This window comes from Corvus kubaryi, unplaced genomic scaffold (assembly GCF_017639235.1).
Source record: "Corvus kubaryi isolate FWS band 111438036 unplaced genomic scaffold, C.kubaryi_AGA036_p1.0 37397, whole genome shotgun sequence".
Classification (NCBI taxonomy): domain Eukaryota; kingdom Metazoa; phylum Chordata; class Aves; order Passeriformes; family Corvidae; genus Corvus; species Corvus kubaryi.
Genome location: NW_024581136.1, coordinates 520,738 through 541,173, shown reverse-complemented (window position 1 = coordinate 541,173; position 20,436 = coordinate 520,738). Strand labels below are relative to the sequence as shown.

The following is a 20,436-nucleotide window of genomic DNA, read 5'->3' as shown; positions in this document are numbered from 1 at the left end:
ATTTCTGTGCTAGTCTTCACACTAACACTTTTTTCTTTCCTAGCATGATCAGTACTTTTTGCCTTTTGAATGTCAGTAGTAGACTGAACATAACCATCTCTGACTCAGAGAAAAAAGATTTAAGAGGAAAAACTCATTTAACTCAGAGTCTCTCAGCCAAAATCATGGAGTGAGTAAGCAACAGGAACTCTGAGGAAACTGTAATAAAACATGAAATCTTTATACTGCTGAAATTTGTGCCTTAAAAACTAAATACAGGATTGAAAACGATTTTGAACGGAATTGAAAGTTAAGCTATTTTTGTTTATTTTTTAGAAAGGAGAAAACAGAGCATTTTAAATAAAATGCCAATTTTGCACAATTAGATCCCAAATTAGAATTGGCTATGAATAGCATCAGAAGATCCTCTGCTGTGAAGACAGAGAGAGAATTCAGAATGTAGTCCTTCCCCTGGAAAGGATGAAGGCAGAATTTTCTAATGTATTATTTAACGCTTGTTATGTAGTGCATTAAGCACTCACTGAGAGGAAAGCTTTTAAAAACCAGCAGTCTCTCTGATAGCATTAAATCTTACCTTAGATTTTTGGTTAAGTCAATAGTTAGAAAATAAACGAATTAATACATTTCAGTCTGCCCGATTTATAGACGCCAATCAAGTTACAATGCTGGACATGGCCAGCTGAAAGAGGGGAATAGATTTACCTGAGTGAGGTCTTAATTTAATCAGCTGGCCCCAGAGAGCTGAAGTCAGCAGGCTGGGTTGATATAAGAGGCAGCAGAGAAATAGTGCCTTTACTGCAGTTGCAAAGGAGAGTGACAGTGATGGAAAGGACTCTAGGCAGTGTCAGAACACACCTATTTCCATGATTTATTCTTAATTTACTTTAATGACAGTCTGAAGGTTGTCCATTTTTCTTTAAATGTCCTCAGAATACTGATATTTTCTAAACATTTAGAGCATGCTTTTTCTCCCCCTCCTTTCTGTGAGCTCCATTGCAAGTTGGAATCAAAGAGGAGATATGCCTGCACTTTGCCATAAGGAATTTTGAGCACAATGTCAGACTACCCTTTCCCCAAAGTATTCCTTGCCAGCTGGTGTCCCTTCACTGCAGTCACTCTTGAGTCAGGTGTAGGAATCACACGTTCCTCCAGGATTAATGTTGATATTATGGTAAAATGGAGGAATTCATTGTATTTCTCTTACAGTTTATTCTGGCAAAAGAACAATGTGTGCTTTCCCAATACAATAGCTCATTTTTAGTATCAAGTGAATTTATTGATGGTTGTTCAGAACTACTGACATGCAGACAATGATCTCAGATTGCATTTACATTTCTGGAATACTTTCCATCTTTCCAGTTTCTGCCAGGAACTTGCTTCTGTGATTCAGAGTTTTCATTTTAAGATTGGACTGCTGTTTCATCTGCATTACAAATCTATGCCTTTTGCTTTCTTTTTTATGTGCACTGCATTCATTAGTATCGCAAATCCTTTAAACTTGGACCTGAATGTTTATTGTTAATTATAAATTCTTCCAGGTAGGCATTTTTTCTTTCCAAGCACTCAGGTATGCTTTTACAGATTGACTATAAAATCATCATCCCTTCAGCAGGTGAAATAGTCTGGTTGGTTGGTTGGTTGGTTGGTTGGTTTTTTCTCCACAATGCCAGTGAGAGGGTTTAAGGGCAATATGGTCTCAGTAATATTTGCAAATGGCTTGGAAATGTCTTCATAACCAAAGATTTATTATTTTCTCTCTTTTAAAAAAATCCATGTTTTTGCAATAAAGAGCTACTCCTACTTTCTTCGGAATCCAATTCTTTATATAAAAATACATGGAATTGCCTCAAAATGCATCTGAAGGGAGAAGCCTTCCAGTGCTTAAAGGAGACAAAAAAAGGAGGGAGAGTGACCCTTTACACAGGAGACACTGAAAAGGACAAGGGGTAATGATTTTACATGAAAAGGTGAGAGATTCAGTTTAGATACTTGGAAGAAGTTCTTTACTCAGAGGGTGGAGAGGCCCTGGCATAGGTTGCCCAGAGAAGCTGTGGATGCCCCATCCGTGAAAGTGTTCAAGACCAGGTTGGGCAGGGCTTGGAGCAACCTAGGATAGTGTAAGGTGTTCCTGCCCATGGCAGGGGGGTGGAACAAGGTGGTCTTTTAGGTCCCTTCTAACCCAAACCAGTCTGAGATTCTATTAAGTCAATATCCAATCTCCTGCAGCAAACCACCAACCTGAAGGGTGTTTCACTGTGACATGTTACAAAATCACTCAATCCTAAAACCGTGTTTTAAAGCATGAGCTGGTTCCCATCCCAGGTGAAACTGAAGGTACTTTCTGTGAGAGAAGATCATGTTCTGAGCCCAGCCACTGCAATGCAGAATACCTATTATTCTGCTCAGGCTGTGTCTGCAAGTAGCCAAGGGGAGCCAGGCAGGCAGAGAAGGCTTTTTGTGCGGAACAGTGGGTGCTGAGGACAGAGTAGCCATGCTGAGCCCAACTAAAACATTAGTGCAAGTGCCTCATCAGTCTCCATACATGTTTCAGTTACTCAGTGTGAGTGTACAACAATGGAAAGAACTTAAAGCTCTATTTAAAAGATGTGTGATTAATCTCATGTTTACTTTCATGTTTTCAGATATACTCAAGGACAAGAAAACCCATCCAGAAAACAGAAATGAACCAAAACCAACCGTGAAAAAGATTGACACCACAACCACCACAAGCACTGTCAAGTCATCCTCCAAACACAGTGTAACTGGAAATGGGAGCAGTCCAGCCCTGAGTCCCTCCCTTGCTGTTCTGGCAGCACTAGCAGTTCTGTGGCACTGTCCCCTGTAGCTGTATTGCCCTGCAGATGCTGTGCTAGTGCTCCTGTTCACTGTCATTTATACCTGCAGCCTTACCTGACTGGAAACAAATGGAAATGGCTCTCTCATTGATGTGATATGTTAGAATAAATAAGAAGTGATATGCTGGAGTTGGCAGATACCAAGTGTCATCACTTACAATGTCTGAAGATAGCCTTTGGCAAAGCCCATCCAAGGTACAGCAAGGATGATCACAAGGGTCTGAATAGCTTAAGTTATGGGGTAGAAATAATTGAAAACACAGAAATTGTGTATGTGTGTGTTAACTGTTTTTATCAATTTCATTTGCTAGAATCTGACTGGCTGTTGTTTATTTGTTTAGTTTTTCTGATAAGTTATATGAATGGTCACTCTTCAAATTCAAGGCAATCCATACTTTGGTTTTTTTAGTGAACAGCTAACAAGCTGTGCTACAGTTCATAGAATCATAGAATGTTATGGGGTTGGAATGGACCTTAAAGTTCAGCTAGTCCCAACCCCCCTGCCATGGGCAGGGACACCTCCCACCAGAGCAGGTACCAGGTTGCTCCCCTGTACAATGAAGTGCCCTCTACCAGCCTGATCAAATTCCTGAGCGGTCAAGAAGATCAAAGCATGTTTGAAACTTCTTTTCACTCTTACTGTTTAGATTGTAGGAAGCAACATAAAAACATATGGTGTGTCTAATATATCAGTATAGTTGCCTTAACTGTGGAAAAAAATAGAACCACTTTGTTTACTGAGGGACATAGATAGTGAGTTTCCCTGCCCCACAAAATGTCATTACCAGATGCTTAAGCATATGCTCAAGGCTTATTGGATGAATGTCCAGCAAAGGGAAACATAAATAAACATAATAATGTTTTATCCACTTGAATGCAGCTCTGTACAGAAAAAAAAAGAAAGATAATTCGCTTCAAACTTACTTTGCCTATGAGATGTTACACAGAAACCAACTTAAGTTTTCCATAAAGGTCCCAGAGATATGAATTATTGGGCACTCCCATTAGACACTAACTAGATTTTGTGCATTATGGATCTCTGAAACTAACTGTTTCATAAACTGTGTATTATTTAATTACATTTAATGTTTAAAATTTTGTATCACGTTAGGTGTAAATGTAAAACATTCTGAAATCTAGAACATTCTCTGTTACGCTTCATCTTGATTGCTACCCTAGAAAATGTCAAATGTGCATTACATTACAAGGCTATTTTTTTTAAATCAATGATACATTGATGCATTTTAACTTTTTGGATGAAAAAGTACTATAATCACTTCTAATGGGTTAAGAGTTAATGTGTGTTTTCCAACAACTGTTTACAGTGCCATTGAATATATGTGTACAAACACAACTGTATGAATACAGTGATTAATATGATAAATATATGAAACATTAGAATTGTTATATTTACTACATTTCATAACTATTACAACTGTTTAATGGCCATTTTCATGTTGTAGACTATTATTATGTACAGTTTTGTAAGATTTAATGTAAAACACTTGACTTTGGTTTTTTGTAAAACATCTCTTTGATACTTGGCGTTACACAGTCACTGAGATTACTCAAAAGAAGAGCCCTGTATCTCACTAACCAGCTTCAGGCATTTTATTGGCAGCTTTGATTTTAAAAGCCTGACTCAAAGAAGGTGCCATGGGCCAGTATTACTGCTGGATGTCATCGCACAGGAGGTGACAAGAGCCCAGAACAAGCAGACAGTAAGTGAACAAAGGCTCGCTACACTTGCACATTTCCAGACAACTATTAGTGAACATGTCTAATTATGTTTGCAAAGGTGGGGCTTGAGTTTAATTTCCAGTTTTGGCTCCTAGATCATATTTACGACATAAAGGTATGATCAGAGCTATGGACTCACCCAGCTGCAAAGGCAGCGTCTCTAAAGTGACAGCAGCTAAGTTTTCTAAAAGATAATTCAATCTTAATGTTGAAAGAAGGAGATAAGGAGATACTTACATTAATATCAAGTATTTTATATTTTAAATCTGATTTTTCACAATGGTAAGGATATTAATATCCCTAAGGAGTGCTTCCCAGTCCGATCAGTGAAAATCGGTTTTCCCACAAGTATTTAAATGGCTGTCCTGTGTTTTCCAGGGTTTGTGAGCTGCACCAATCTATGGAACCATAATTAAAAATGCTGCTTCTTGTATTCATTTTCAGTGCCCTTTGGAAAAGTGCTGTTTTACCTGAGGAGGTGTGCAGATCCTGTCATTTGTACAGTGGAAGGACTCTGTAATGCCTGGCAGTCTTAGAGAATCCTGCACTCTGATGGCTGCGTCAGACAGGCAGCTCTGTGCGCACACACAGAAATGTACACTGGGTGCTCACACTCACCACCTGCCCCTCAGCTCACACCAATCACTCTGGCTTCACTGGAGCAATTCATGTCTGATGCTTGGCAGCCTGACTCCTGATTTAGTGTTCTCACGCTTAACAATGCTCTGTCATCATTCAGGCAAGTGCATCCAGTTCACACACTGAAGTCTCCGTCAGGATTCCTATGGATAGAGGTTTCAGGGCTGGGCTCTGATCCTTCCAGATGTCAGCTGTGCAGTTTGGAGATTTCAGATTTTTCTCACCTGCAGAGAGGGAACTTGAAGGCCCAGAGCCAGGTGTGTTTCTGAGGTCTGTTCTGTAAAAGGTTTTAGCAGCAATCCCGCCAGCCGCATGTTCAGCTGTAGCAGAGGGAGCTGCAGATGCCCTGCAGGAGGCAAGTATGCAATAATTCACCCGGGGGGTTATTTGTTGTTGCTAAATGTCATAATTCTTCCAAACAGAAACCTCTGAAAAATCAAGTGTTGAAATTTGGGGACTGGTCAGCAAATATTTGTATTCATCTCTCAAACTAAACAAGACAGCCCTTTAAAAATTTCTGTAACAAAACACAACAAGTTCAAATCATGGGGTGAGATAGAATCAACTCATTTCATTGGATTCAACCAATATTTTGATAGACAAAAACTGTTGCAGAATGAGGCAAGAGGGCTCTACATCAATTAATACATTTTCATGCAAAACCACTTGTACACTGTAAGAAGAGTTCTGGTCAAACCAGTGTGAAATATGTTCACAATGAGCATCAAAAATGGTGCCATTTTAAAGGGCAGTGCATTTTATTTTTACTGGTGGTTTATGATACTTTTTTTCCTCAGGATCAGTTGCATTTACATATACAAAAAAGAATGTTTTCCATCAAACAAACCATCTATACCAGCAAAGGCAAAACCAATTGGCTGTGTCAGATAAAGGAAGCATTCATTTTCAGATGAAAAAGATACCTGTTTTACAAAGTCTTAATTTGTTATACAGGACACTGTAATTACAATGTAATTACAAATGTCTACATTCAAAATACTTTGGAACTTGTGTATGTAATCTCAGTGTAAAATAAGGTACCAGTCTAAGAGCATTGCTGTAGCCTTGCCTAACAGTTATGAATTGTATTTAGCCACTGCTTTCTGATTGTTTATTGTTTTGCTATGACTTTCTTTGAATATTTTGCTGTGCCCACTTTTGTGAATGCCAGCATTGGAAAGTAACTGCTGTTACACATTTGTGAGTAAAATCAATGTACAATTTTCTGTTGGTAGTGATGCAGGCTTTTTACCAAATAAGACAAAGCTGCCATGGGCATAGTGTCAGTTCTTAGTGTTTCACTGCTCTTCAGGCTGTGTGTTCCTGTAGGAGGCTCAGGATGTCTGTGTGTCCCCAGTCCCCTTCCTGGCTACGAAAGCACCAGGGAAAGGGTGAGTGTGGGTGGGCAGAGGCGTGTGTGGCTGCAGGGTGCCAGGGCCTGGCAGCCTCCAGCTGGCTTCTCTGGGGCCCTGAGCCCAATGTTCTCAGCTAATTTCAAGCAGCTTTTACACCTCTCCAAATCATCTCTTGGAGACTGGCCAGGCAAAGAGCAGCAGAGAATCAAGAGACTGCACTTTCAGACAACTTCACAGCCACCTGCTAGGAATTGGACTTTTTTTGCAGTTTAGATGCTTTACACAGTCTGGCCTCTCGCACTTTTTTCTGGCTTGCATATTGCCAGTGCTGTGCCCTGGCTTCTAGTGCAACTTTGTCATTGCATAAGGAACTGTGATTCTGATCTCTCAGTAATGAACCTTTTGAGGTAAAAATGTCTGTCAGAGCTTGATAAGGGAACACAAATAATACTGTCCAGCTGCATTGACTTTAGAAGCTCTGTGCATGGGTATCTGGCTGTGAGATTCACATCTCTCTGATCTCTTAAATCAGATCTGTATTTAAAACAGCTCTATTCCCTTTTGGTACCAAGACTGCAACATATATAATAATTTTAAATTTGACTCTCTAATCCTGTATGAGTCCTCTCAATGTTGTCCCAAAGGATGTTGTGCACAGATTTGATTTTCATGTTAGTCAAGCCTTTTTGCCCATATTTACTGAGATATTCAGTATTGCACATTATTAGGTTTAGGCAAGGTCTGTTTAAGTGAAAGGAGATGAAGCACACATTGAAGTGAGATACTGAGTAGGACAAAAAATCCAGAAAGTTCCTACGTTCCTGAATGGAACCCTTCACATTGAACAGTTTACAGTCAAAATTTCCTAGCTAGCGTGGTGTCAGAGGGATTTCAGCTTTTTATTGGAAATCAATAAACAGTCTACCCATTTTTAAGTGGAAATCAGTTGATGTACAGTGCTTTCCTCATGTCTCCTCACGTGCTCAAGTTTAGCTCTGTAGGAGACATTCCCTATCTTGCACATTGAGCATCACAGCTTTGTAAGTGCTTAAGGTTACAACTGGCCATAAGTACAAAGCATTTATTTTCATTTATAGCATTTTACTACTCTCGGTGCTTCTTGTAATGACATATGGCATATGTGTCAGTGAAAAGTGAAACATCTTACAGTCAATGTCAGAATCAAAAAGAACACAGTTATGTCTTCCATTGCCTCAGAAGTCTAGAATTATTCTCAATACTGAATTATCTTCTGTTTTCCACTGTCACTCTCTAAATAACTACATTTGAATTGTATTAAATATTAAGCCACCAAAAAAAAAAAAAAATACTGGCCGAGAGATGGTAATAAATAGAGAATAAATTCAGAAAAAGATCCTGGACTTAAAACAGAGGATACTCCTAGGAAACAAACCACTCATGGACTAGAACAATTTTTCAAGTCCCTCTCCCTTCTCCAGGTTCATCACCATTCCACCTTCATACAGCACAATAAGAAGCGTGCATGCAGGAAGCTGGTACTGAATTCAGCAAGTGAATTAAAACTATTGCATAGTAATATTTCCAAGTATCTTGCTTGCAGTGGATGTCCTTCTGCTGTTTGCAAGGAATGCATTCCAACTGCAACTGCTTCAGTCCTTACTCAGGAAGCAGCTGCAGTTGCTGCAGCTTTCAGAAGAGGCTGCTGGACACAGACCATGATGCAATATTTTTGTGTCACTCCATGTCACTGAGATCAAACTCAGTCCTTGAAATAGACTGGTTTAGGCATTCTGGTCATTATCAACACTACAATGATTTCCCCCAGTGGAAATCCTGTAATACCCTTTCAGGAGAAGGGCACATCAAAGGCCACTGATGGTCTCACGATGTGCTTGAAGTACTTCATTAAATAGCTGCTAACAGCCACGTTGGTCTCTTTTTTTCCATGCAGAAAGTACTATTACCACCTTGCAAAATTATGCTGTTTGCACTTAATAATTTCAATTAATCTTTAGTAAATTACCCAGTACTTTGTAATTATAATATTTGCAGTTAATTTAGTGCCATCCTGAAAATAATTAGTTGCATAGTGTAAGCAATTAATATTTATTCAGGGTTTTTTTCTCTTGCAGGGGATATATAAATTATCCTCGGTGGCCTTTCTGTACACCTAATTAGCACCTGTTTGAATTATACTACAGGCTATTGACATTTCATTTGAAAAATAAATGCACTGCTAGTTTTGTGAAGTCCTTGCAAATACACAGTTGTAAAAATTACTTTTCAAGGGAATGCAAAAGCACATTTTCATACATCTTCTGGTTTATGAGCTGGGCTAGGCTTTTAGGCTATTGCACCTAAAATAGTTACTGACATTTTAAATGCAGTTAAAATGGAAGAAGTCTGATACCACTTTCCCATAATTAAGTACAGTATCCCAGATTTGTAGCCTGTTTTAATCAGTAGTGAAAAAGGAAAGCAGTAAAACTTCAAGAATATCAATACTAGTGTAATTTTTGTATTTCTGTATATGCATATACAGTTCAGAAGTTTTACTAATCAGGCTATCAAAAGCCCTGCTGTGCTGGAGTGTTGAGGACACTGGGTTAAACTTGTGGAAATTAAACCAGATTGCTTCAATCTTGTAAGGAAGCTTCTAGGTAAATAGTAATTTTCTATTTAAATGCACAGAATATTGAGAAAAATAATTTGATTTTTCTAAAAAGGAAATTGAAAAAAATGTTTATACTCTCCACAAATACAAAATTGAGAAATCAAAAAATAAGAGACTTTTCTGGAGGTATGAATTGTTGGAACAGACTTTTCAGCTCCTATTAATCAGTGCAGTTCCTTTGATTTCAGTTTAACAATGTAAATTTACCCAGACCTACATATCTAGCCCAAGAATGGCAATTCCTGCCCATCATTTTGCAGGTACAGAAAATCAAGAGTAACTGCAGAGATTACAAAATTTTCTTAAGTTTTGCATTGTCCCAGCCACTGATCAGACAGTATGTCATGCCTGAAAAAACAAATCTGGAAGACATGGGATGCCGCAAGTCTTCTGGCATTTTCCCTTTCCAGGGGCACAGCAGGGGCCTTTTCCAGAAGCAGTTGGTTCAACACCTTGTAGCTGGGCTACAAGGAGATTATTTATTCTGTGAGTGTCTCCTAGGGTAGAAATTCTTTCTCAGAGGTCTGCTGATATAGATCAGGCTTTGAGGCAGATGAAGTTTGATTTTCCTATTTCATGTTAAAACAGGATCCTAAACTGGTCTCAAAAACTAAGAGACACTTGTTGGAGAAGACTGATGGTGGCTTTGATGTCTTCAGGGAAGCTTACACAGCAGAGAGGGCAAGCAGCCGTGTTCTGCCTCAGCTGAAGCTTGTGTGGCTTTGCATTCAGTTCCAGGTAAATTACCCAGTAGTTTCCAGATTAGCAAAATGACAAATTCCTGAGTTACTGCAGCCCAGTGTTCTATAGAGAAGAAATGAAATTTCCTCCTAAGCAGAAACAAACTTTATTCTGTATTGTGCTAAACATCCAACTTGGAAGGACACCAAAGCAGGATGTTAGGCCTCCCAAAGACATAGATCCCCCCCCTGAGTGGGGATGGGTTTGGTGCAAGAGTCAGAGTTTACCTGGTTGTCATGGAAGAGCACATCTACCCTTTGGTTCTGTTTTGGGGCTGGAAAAAAGCTAAGGTTTATGGCTCACAGGTGAAAAGCCATGTATAGGCAAAAGCTGTAGACCAGTCCACAAAACAGTGAAGAAAGCAGGCATTCAGTGGGGGGCTCACTGAAAAAATGAGAAGATGCATTTTACTGACTTAATTGAGCTTTTGCATTAGGGACAGGCAACAGGGTTGAAACCTCCTCCCAAAACCCTGCAGCTGCAAATGGGAGCAGGCTATTGGAGCAGCAATACTACAGAAAGTGTTTATTGTATCCCACTTATTCTATGGAGCCATATTGGAATACAAATGGAAGCCAGAACACTAAACCTTACAGTTTGTGTTGTATAATACAACTACTTACTGTACTTTGGTATCCAAACTAACACAGCATGAATGTTCACACTACACTGGCGTAGAAATTCTAGTAAAATATGTGCTTTGCCATTTAGCTTTTTAAATAACTAGTTTATGGCCTCCTAGTCTGTTTTAGTTCATTTTACTTTACAGGAATTAATAGGCTGCTCCATTGGTATCTTGCATTAGTTGCATCTTGGGTATTTTAAGTTCCAAAATAGATTGGTTTTGCCTTAAGCTGTATTCAAGCTCTAATACATATTTCTGTTTCCCAAGCATGTGTTTTATTTGCAGTATATCTGCTTATATTTTTATTGCATAAATTTGTCAATTTTCTTCAGTTTGTTTTCAGCATTGAATACAATAAAGGCAATTTAAAGAAACAGTCTGAAAACAATGTCTTAAAAGACGAACAAGGCTACTTTGAAGAGGTAAACAGGGTGCTTTGTAAAGGACAGTGAACTGTGATTTGGAATAACAATAAATACTCCAATACAGCAGGAAATTGTCATTGTCTATTAAAATTTCTGTTCTTTTTCTCGGAATGATTTTCATCATCAGTGATGTAAGTTACAGAGCTTATAAAATTTTAAATATCTTTTAATCTGTTCAGATGATGCTTTGACTAAAGGATGCAGACCTTGGGAACTGCTGAGGAACTCTTAGTATTTTGGCCACAGTCTGGCAAGGAAAGGTCTGTTTCTTCAGCACATAACTATGTTATTGTTCTTCTTCCTTTCTTGGAATAAACACAGTGAGGTGTAAAGGTACCTGCTCTCCTGGGAGCTCTCAATACCCCTGAAGAGATGCAATACTTGCAGTGGTCTCCTGGGTAAAAGCCACACACCTCTCACAACAGGTAGGACTTCTCCAAAAAATTTCCATTCCTACATAGATCTGAGTTCTCTATTGACCAAGTTCTTACAATCATTGTGTGCCCTATTAAAAGCCTTTTCCCCACCAGTGTACTAGACAAGGGAACTCCCCTCTCTTAGTGTTCTCATCACTTGTCAGTTACAAACTTTGCAGTTTTCCTTCATTTGAGGTGGGGAAAAACCAAATCTTTTTTTTTTTTTTTTTCCCAGATGCCTCTACCTTAAGTGACACAGCAGAGACCTTTGCTCTTACAAGCATTTCTTAAAGCTCGTTTCCATGAGCTTCTCTTCACTGCTCTGTCAAAACAGCTGGGGTTTTTGCCTGATTAGAAGTTGGTGGGAAAGGTTTTTTCTCTTTTCCTTCCTGTTCTGGTACTATTGGTTGAAGACTGTAGGACAGACCACTGAAGTACAATCATGAAAAAAATGTTCCTTGACTGTGTTTACATGACTGTGTGCCTCCTGTCTACCTACCCATTTTTTTCTTAACTCTATTTGTTTTTTGATTCCATAATGATTTGCGTGTTGCCTCCTAAAGCATCCATGACTCCAGCTGTCCCTGATTCTTCCAAAATGTTTCCTATTTGAGGTCCAGGAATTGCATACAACTCATCCCACCATGTATGGAGAGTGCTTTTTTCTAATACATTCGGTTTTGACCCAGCTCCAAAGATAATAGCCAACAGCTCTTCTCTGCTGATGCTAAGGGGATGCTTGTTCTCTGAAGTGCTGCCTCATAAAAGCCTTTTAAGGATTTCACATTCATCCTCTAATTAAGCAGGTGTCTAAATCTGCAAAGCTGCTTCATTCTGAAATCCAACCTGCCTCCGCTTCAAAAGATGTTGTTTCTTTTCCCAGAGATGCTTAAAAAGTGCTTCTTTGACACTTCAAATTTGTAGGGTTATTTAAAGGCTTTGCTTCTCACCTGATTCAGTAAGTATTTTCCAAAAATACACAGAATACATTAGATCTGATGAGGTGCCTCAAGGACATTCTTTAATAGTGGCACTGGAGTTCATATCTTGGACTGAAGATCTTTAATTGCAGTGAGTAACTGGCTCTTCTGCTTAGCCTAATGACATGTGGTTGCAACTGTATTCATGTTTCTCCCATCAGGAATCTAAATCTTTCCTCTTTAGTTTTTTTCGTTGTTGTTGTTGTTGTTTGGTTTTAGTTATGAGCAATATATCAGTTTGGCTTTGAAACATCTAGAATTTGTCCTACCCAAACCCTGGGTAAAGAAGAATGCATTTAGCCTACCTTGTCCCAGGGGTTCCAATGTGGAACAGCTCCAAATACAACCACTGACTTACCAGAATGATGTTTTGCCTTATGATACTGAGAGAGGCACTGTGACTTCTGTCACAGGTTAGCAAGCATAGTCCCGGAAGGGACGTCCTTGCTAAGGGGTGCTTACAGTTTCCTCTGGGAACTGATAGAACCTATCAGCTGGCCAGTTTGAATATGGACAATTCTCTAAGCCACTTAAAGTTGTGATCACCTCTGTGATCCACATTTAAGAATAGGCAAACTCCCCCTCCAAGCTCTCTCTCGTTTCCGGCGCTGGCACAGGTGGCTGCGGAACCCGTGTGGGGGCCAGCGGGCCCGGCCAGGCCCTGCTTGGGCCAGGCCGGGCCGGGCCACGGCCATCCTGGGTCGATGGACCTGTTCTAGCCATGGAACCCCCCCCACTGCCTTGCCATGGGCAGCCGGAGCGGCTCGGCTCTCCCCCCTCTCCACTGCGATAAGAAAAATTCAACATTCCAGCTGCAAAGCTGCAAGGCCGAGGTGAGAGTAACCCTTTTATTGCTGTGAAGAGCTGAAAACCTGAGGGAAGAGAGAGAGGAGATGCTTAAAGCTGAAAGTCTGTTGTGAAGCTATGATATATCAGAGTATCCTGTTGTAATTTCATGAAGATATGGGGGGTGGAGTGTTCAACTCGTGAGCAAAAGCACCTGCACTGAGATAGGCAGATGCTGACGCAGCTGTAATTTCATGAGAAGTTTGGACAGGGAGAGATGAACCAGATGAGGACTTTTGCTCCAAACGGGAAAGGAGAAAACCTCAGTCCGTAGAGATGAACCAGATGAGGACTTTTGCTCCAAATGGGAAAGGAGAAAACCTCAGTCCCTAGAGATGCTCCCAGAGATAGTCCTAAAGATGAAGATGATGAAGACCCTTTGCTCCCAGGGAAGGAGAAGGGCCTCTGTTTTTGTTTCTGAACGGCTCAACCTTAAAATTGTACCCCAAAAAACTTCAAGAGTGGACCCTCGAAAGCAGTTGCGGGAAAAGCTGCAAGTCGGGGGAAAGGACTCACACACAGGCAGAGAGACTCCTCTTCCTAAATGGACTGAACAATATTTGGAAGTGGGCGGCTGTCTCGTTGTGATAATGTTTTCATAGCATGAGCAAGAAGAGACTTCTCTCTCTAAATGGACTGAACAAGGTTATTATGGAAGTGGTAAACAGACTGAACATCTTAAGGGTTGTCTTTGAACATTGTCAGTGGGAGAAGGGAGGAAGGTGGGGGGAGGAGGAGAGTTCTGAAGGTGGTATAATTTTTTTTCTTCTTTTAGGTCTGTTAATAAACTTCTTTATATTCTTTCAAGTTTGGTGCCTGTTTTGCATTTCTCCTAATTCTTATCTCACAGCAGATAAACAGTAATGAGTATTTTGGACCAAACCACTACACTGAATTGGTGTTTCTGCCCGGTTACAAACTGAACCCGCGACACTTCAGTGTAGGAAGTCTTCCTACACTTCAGTTCTACATCTGAAAATAAACAGTCTTTTTTTGGAAAGAACGCCTGTGAAGTCATGATTAACTCAGGATCCAACATGAACTACCACCATCCTAAAAGAGCAAACTGAAAATGCTCCTGCTTGTGTTAAGAAAAAGACAGGTTTTATTTGCATTTATTATGTCCTCAAGGAGATTCAGAATTAACTTTAGAAGAAACAAGGAATTCCAAAGGAAGAGAAACCCATGTCCTACACCTACAGGATTATGTCCTGTAACCACAGATTACTACTTTCCCATCTTGCATATTTTCAAGAAAACAACATATGGATTAAAGGAATTTGCCAGAGCAAGCAGAAGGAGATTACACCAGATGTGTGAGCCCTGTTCACTCACAGTGGTTACTCAGTGTTTTCTTGTGCATTTTTGGCTCTGTAGTCACTTATCCAAGGTAACATCTAGAACCTGAAAACCTCCAGAGAAGACAGAAGACTCAATCCTTACGGTGTTGCCTGCCCTTGTCCCACAGGCATTGTACTGTGATTCCTAGGGGGTAAGGACACAGGGTACCTCTCACAGCAGGACCCCATGCTTTTCCCCAGAGCTCATGGTGGGTCCCACATCATGCTGCTGTTCCTTTTTTTTAAGGTACATGCAGACAACATTATGAATGCTCCACAGGTAGTCCACAGGGCATGAAGAAAGGGAGAAGAGTTGATGCTGATCTTCCTCCACCCAAGAGCAGGAAGGAATGAATTATGCATGAGACAACCCTTCAGTTTCAGAGCTATCCTTTAAAAACTAAAGGCAAGTTTTTTTCCATGACTCATTATTCGTTGATTCAAGCGAGTGCTGGGGCAGCAGGAGGCTGCTCCCTTATCCTATTGCACAAACTGTTACGGTGCCTGCCCTCTTTTCTCAGCCAGCAGTGGGTAGACTTTCTAGCTGCAAAAGCAACATTTTTCATTACAGAGTAACTTGGTCTGCAGAACTAGAAAGTATCCTGGTCCTACTGGGTCTAAAATGTGAACTACCTCAGATCTTTTTGGAATTAGAAACTTCTAAGAGTGGCAGTGGCTTTGCTTTTTCCTGGAAAGTATCCATGATATGCACACACCTGGTATGCACTGCTGTGTTTCTCTGAGGTGAGGTCACAGTTCAGCACTTGTCTTTCTCAGTTCCACCTTAAATTGGATGTAAAATTCTTGAGACACATTTGGTGCATCAATTTCCTCAGGGCATTTCTTTAATTTAAGGAAAGGTGCAGAAACTCCAATTAACCTCAGATGAAGAGCCCCATAGTTCATTGTCTGTCTGGGAAAATGAACCTCAGGGAACAGCACTCTTACCTTGCAAGTGCATGTCAGAACCACAATGAGAACTCATGGTTTTGGCTCCTACTCTGGCATGTAACCTATTAGAACAGTGTGAACAAACAAGTTCATTAACCTCCCAGAGCCTTAAGTTTTTTCCTATGCAAAGAAGAAATTATATTTGTCATGAGTGCAATCTGGAAAAAAAAAAATCAACACAAATTGAGATCATCAGCATGTGCTAACTGACTACACAGTGGTAACTACCCTGACCTTTTCTTACAGGCAGAACAGGAATTCTTAGGGGTAAATGGACTAGTAAATACTAACTTTTTGATGTTACTCACAGGATAATACTCCTACCCACAGATAGGCAACTAAGAGTAGCAGCTTGTTTTGCCTGAACAGGCAGTCAAAAGCACAAGGCTGTACTTGCCAAGAGCAAAATGAGCTAATAGGAATATGATTCCTCCTGTTCAATGCTCCCTGCTAACTCCAGATCACTCATCCCTGGGCAAAGCAGAACCTACAAATGTGCTCCATCCTTACAGAAACACATGGCAGCACATGCAACAACAGCAAGATTCAAACCTGTATTGGCTGAAAAACCTGTCAAGTCACCTGCTTTGCCCCAGTAAACAGCTACAGTCAAAACTGAGGGCCCCAAAACTATTTTACTAATACTGGAGTAAAAGGTGGCCCCAAGATGATGCAGAGCACACCTATAGGGTCATTCTCCCTTTACCTTTTTTCCATGCTGGCAGCCAGGAGACATCTCCAGCCCTGCTATTACTCAGTACTCAGCTCTGCCTCAGAAATTAGGTTTGTCTTGCAGGTGGGCAGATCAGCAGGAGTCTTGCACTATTACCAATTTCTTTTTCCATATATAGACAACTAGCTGTGCAGAAACACCTGTATGTACCTGCAAGTTTCTTTGGGTCCTTTTGTAAGAAAAGCTGCTTCATCCAATAGACTCCAGAGTGTTGGCTCACATGGAAATTTCAAAAGGAAAAAAAGTATTAAATTTAAAAATACTAATGCCACTAAAACAAGTGGAATATCCCTCTCAGTGAAAGAGCTAATTAGACACGCCTGAGCTTCCCATTTTAGGCAGTCCCTTGGGGTTTGTTTCTGGGCACGCCTCTTGCTGCTCTGATAGCAGAGGACCGTGGGATCTCCCAGAAGGTACGACAAGAGACAGTCGTGCTCACTGCTGCCTGTTTTCTTCTCCTGAAAAACAACACAGAAATCACTTCAGGCCATGATTTAAACAGCCAAAAGCACAAACCACTGTGGAACATTTCATACTGGCCAGCTACAGAGGGCACTCCTCTGTGGATACCTAAGCTTGTAGTCCTCAACATGTCTGGGGCTTATTCTAGGGAGAAATACAAAACAGATTTTGTATTTCTGCTAGCATTTCTGGGGAGCCAGACTTGGGGCATGAGGCTGCAGAAAATGTGAAAGTGGCTGAATTACAGACTCTGGTTTAGATATAAAAGGGCTTAATTAATCATTTCCTGAGAACAAAACAAGGCAGTGATATAATAATTGATTTCAAGGTGCTTCACTTTAATGATAGTAGAAGATGGTGCTTTGTGTTGTCACATGAGCAAAGGTCAGTGAACTGTCAGCCCTCATTACTCGGGCAGATGTCTTTCTGTGAACTCCCAAGTGACTTCATGGTATACAGAAATGACTACATGTCTTTAATGGTTATCTTCAGAAATCAATAAGCATAAAGTTTAGAAGGAAGGCAAATCAGTAAATGGAAGGAATCATAATTAAAAGGTGCAAAAAAATGCAAAGCTTAAAAAGAACACCAAAAAAAGCACAACTCAGAGAGTCCCATGAGAGAAGAGTTAAAGAGTTAAGCATCACCTTTCCTGAGTGAACTGGTGGCTCATCTCTGTCTAAAATACCCTGTCTCAGAAAAGATACCCTGTCTCAGAAAAGAAAGTAGAAAAGACAAAGGTATGAGGAAAGTTCAAAAAACTTGCAAACTCATAAAGGAGAATAATGGAATCAGTCATGCATGGTGTATATTTCATCTACCTGCAGGATTTATTCACTTCATGCTCTGAATTTGCTCTAACCATGGATCCAGAGTCCCCAACATCCTTATTCCACCCCATGCAGGGCACATTTTCCTGAACAATTGCAAAACCCCAAGCTGGTTTTGATATCCCTTTTGCTTTGTAAACATTTCCATTTCCATTTATCATGTTGAACTGCCTACCATCATACTCCTAGATCCAAGCTGTCTTCCTGAACGTATTTTTTTTTCTCATATTCATTGTTAGAATATCAACAGATATTCATTAACCTTTTGCATGCTATTTACTAATCATTCTATCTTTACAATATCCTCTTACTAAAATAATCACTCTAAATCTCTTTTTCAGTTCCACTCCAAGAGGAGATTTCCTTCTGCCTCTTACCAGTATTTAGCACCTGCCTTTGAAGGGAGGTCTACAAATGAGCAAAGTCATTCAGGAGGGAGAGCACCACCAGCTTTTGATAGCAGTCTTCATCCAGGCTCTTAAGCAGGGTTATGGAGTATGCACAGCAAGTGTGAGGCAGGTGAAATATTCCCTTACCTAAGCAACAAAAAAAGAGGTGGTGTTTTCCCCTCTCCCAGTTTCAACCTCTCGCTTAAATTCATCACCACCAAATTCCATATATTGGTTGCCCCAGACTTCTCTATTCTGGAGGGAAGAAGAAGGAATAAAATAAGAGCAGCAGATCATAATAACAGCAGAAAGCAAACTGCACAAAGTCATCCTTTTTCATTTGTTTGCCCTGGATAGGAAAAAAAACAGACTTGGTCTGATTAAACTAAGCAGGAAGTTGTAAAATGTCATTTGTGGAGCAAAAGGGAGGTTATATTCTAACACCAGAGAAAAGTCACAGGGCAAAAGCATTCTCATATGTTACTCCTGTTATTGACACCATATATTATTACATATGAAGGAAAATTCACAATCTATCAGGAAAATTCACAATACACAGAAAAATATGAAATTCTTTGTGTTATTGAAGGGTAAATATTTTCTCTTAAGACTACTTTATATTGGGTTTGCTCGTCTGTTAAACTTCACCTTTTCTTTCTTACTTTCCTTCCAGTACAAATTATACAGAGGAACAAATTTATTATTCCATTCAAAAGGCAGTTATGAGTATATTTAACTCATGAGCTGAGGTGCAGGCTTAAGTTTATCTTTAACCTATGCTTTATTGTATAAAGAATATTTGATAGTGCTTTCACCAAAGAGAGACTATCCATGGGAAATAGGGATGTGGTGCCGGTTGGACTTGATGGCCTTTGTGCAGATGACTAATTGATCAATGAAAAAAACAGATTACACAGTCCTCCAGTTAAGGAATAAGTGCTTTTTTTCCTGTCTGGGACCTAATGAGAGAAGGATCCCCAAGAGTCATCCACTAAGGAAGAAACAAGCAGTACATATAGTATAATGATGTGAATTCAATACTCACCCAATTTATTTTAAAATACATCTGTGCACATCCTTTGAAGATATCCTCTGGAAGAAATTCCTTTGTAATCTGTCATGTTCCACTGGGGTTGGCAAACATCTGTGTGTGCAGCAGGGGAGAAGATGGGGGAATTCATTTTATCAGGTTTTCTCTAGCGAGGTTTAACCTTCCTTAGAGTCTTTCTCTCTCCTAATGGCTTCCCTCAGACATTTCCTTTTAAGCAGTTCTACTATGTGCAAGATCCACATTTGACTTAGATACTTCATTCAAGCAATTTATACCAAGGGTTTTTCTAATGCCAGGCAGCTGGACCAAGCCCACTTCCATATTAAGGCAGATGCATGTGCCCAAACCCCTTTGATCCTGCTTCTCATCTTCTTCCAGATGAGCTAATCAACAGCCAGCAGCAAAGCAACTGCTAAATAATATTAGTTTATCTTTTGCTTCTTCAGCAATAAACCCTCGCATTTGCTACCAAAGGCAAAGATAAGCCTTGTAAAGAGGTCAGAAACCCCAGCATCTGTTGCACTGATTTATTCCCACATGGAATAAAATAATTTATTTGACGTACCTTATTAGACAGTTGCATCATGTGGTATTTTTCTTCTTCTAGAAGAAGATAGGAGATGATGAACACAGAGAGAGAGAAAGAAGATATGTACAACAGTGAGCAGTGGCAAAAGCACATGGCAAAGCAAAGAACGTACAGGGGAAAGGAAGGTGAGCTGAGGAAACAGGAATGGAAAATGATAGTGAAAAAATACTTAGTAAACTCTGATTTCCAGGGCTAGGCTTGCTGAGCTCTTTCCACACAAAATTTCACAATAACATCAATAAAGACTGGAATACTTAAAAAGTACTGAAATAGAGCAGGTGTACAGACCCTGTGAGAGCTTCACAGCAATATGGTTTGAGTCTGCTATATATAAAAAAGCCTGTCTAGAGAGTTTGGCCTATTTGAGTGACTGTCAAGCGGAGAAGAAAGAGGTTGCTTTTAATGATAGTTTGGGGCTCAAATATAGATTAGAAAACAGACTGGCTTTGTCCCACCCTTCAAAAAGGTTGGCTGCTCCTAAGGCACAGGTGCCTGATGAGCACCTTACATGTGTTTTTGTACACTTTCCATGGGTTCAGGAGAGAATGTCTCTCCCTCATGGATCTGGCCCACATGTGGAAGGAAAGGCCATGGCGAGTATTGTCCCCATATGGTGGCTGACCCCAGGGGCTGGGGTTGGACACAGGGCCTGACAGTGCCCAGGTATGTGGCCCAAGAGCCCTGGGCACTCCAGCCCTCTCAGGAGGAGCTGGGCAGGTGGCCATGTCCCCCTCAGAGGAGCTCAGGAGTCCAGATCACTGCTGCCAGCACAACTCCAGCAGCCCAAAACACACCCTGCACGAGGCACCCCTG

General features: G+C 40.4%; 1 protein-coding gene and 1 long non-coding RNA gene across 5 annotated transcripts in view; one reads left to right on the top strand and one right to left on the bottom strand.

The window, feature by feature from the left end:
* Positions 1–11,107, top strand: part of LOC121670935 (glypican-5-like) — a 338,374-nt gene extending 327,267 nt beyond the window's left edge. For 3 of the 4 annotated variants that reach the window (XM_042041913.1, XM_042041910.1, XM_042041912.1), the window contains one exon: positions 2,643–11,107. In XM_042041913.1, coding sequence (XP_041897847.1) covers positions 2,643–2,845 — 203 coding nt within the window. In that variant the 3' untranslated portion in view covers positions 2,846–11,107. Of the gene's footprint in view, positions 1–1,789; positions 1,968–2,642 lie in introns of all 4 variants that reach the window. The other variant, XM_042041911.1, reaches the window with a different exon arrangement.
* Positions 11,108–17,983: 6,876 nt separating this feature from the next.
* On the bottom strand, positions 17,984–19,995 carry LOC121670909. Its single transcript, XR_006018325.1, has 3 exons — positions 19,600–19,995; positions 19,029–19,127; positions 17,984–18,130 (listed from the first exon to the last, which is right to left on the bottom strand). It is a non-coding gene; the product is annotated as an uncharacterized LOC121670909 (long non-coding RNA).
* Positions 19,996–20,436: the final 441 nt, after the last annotated feature.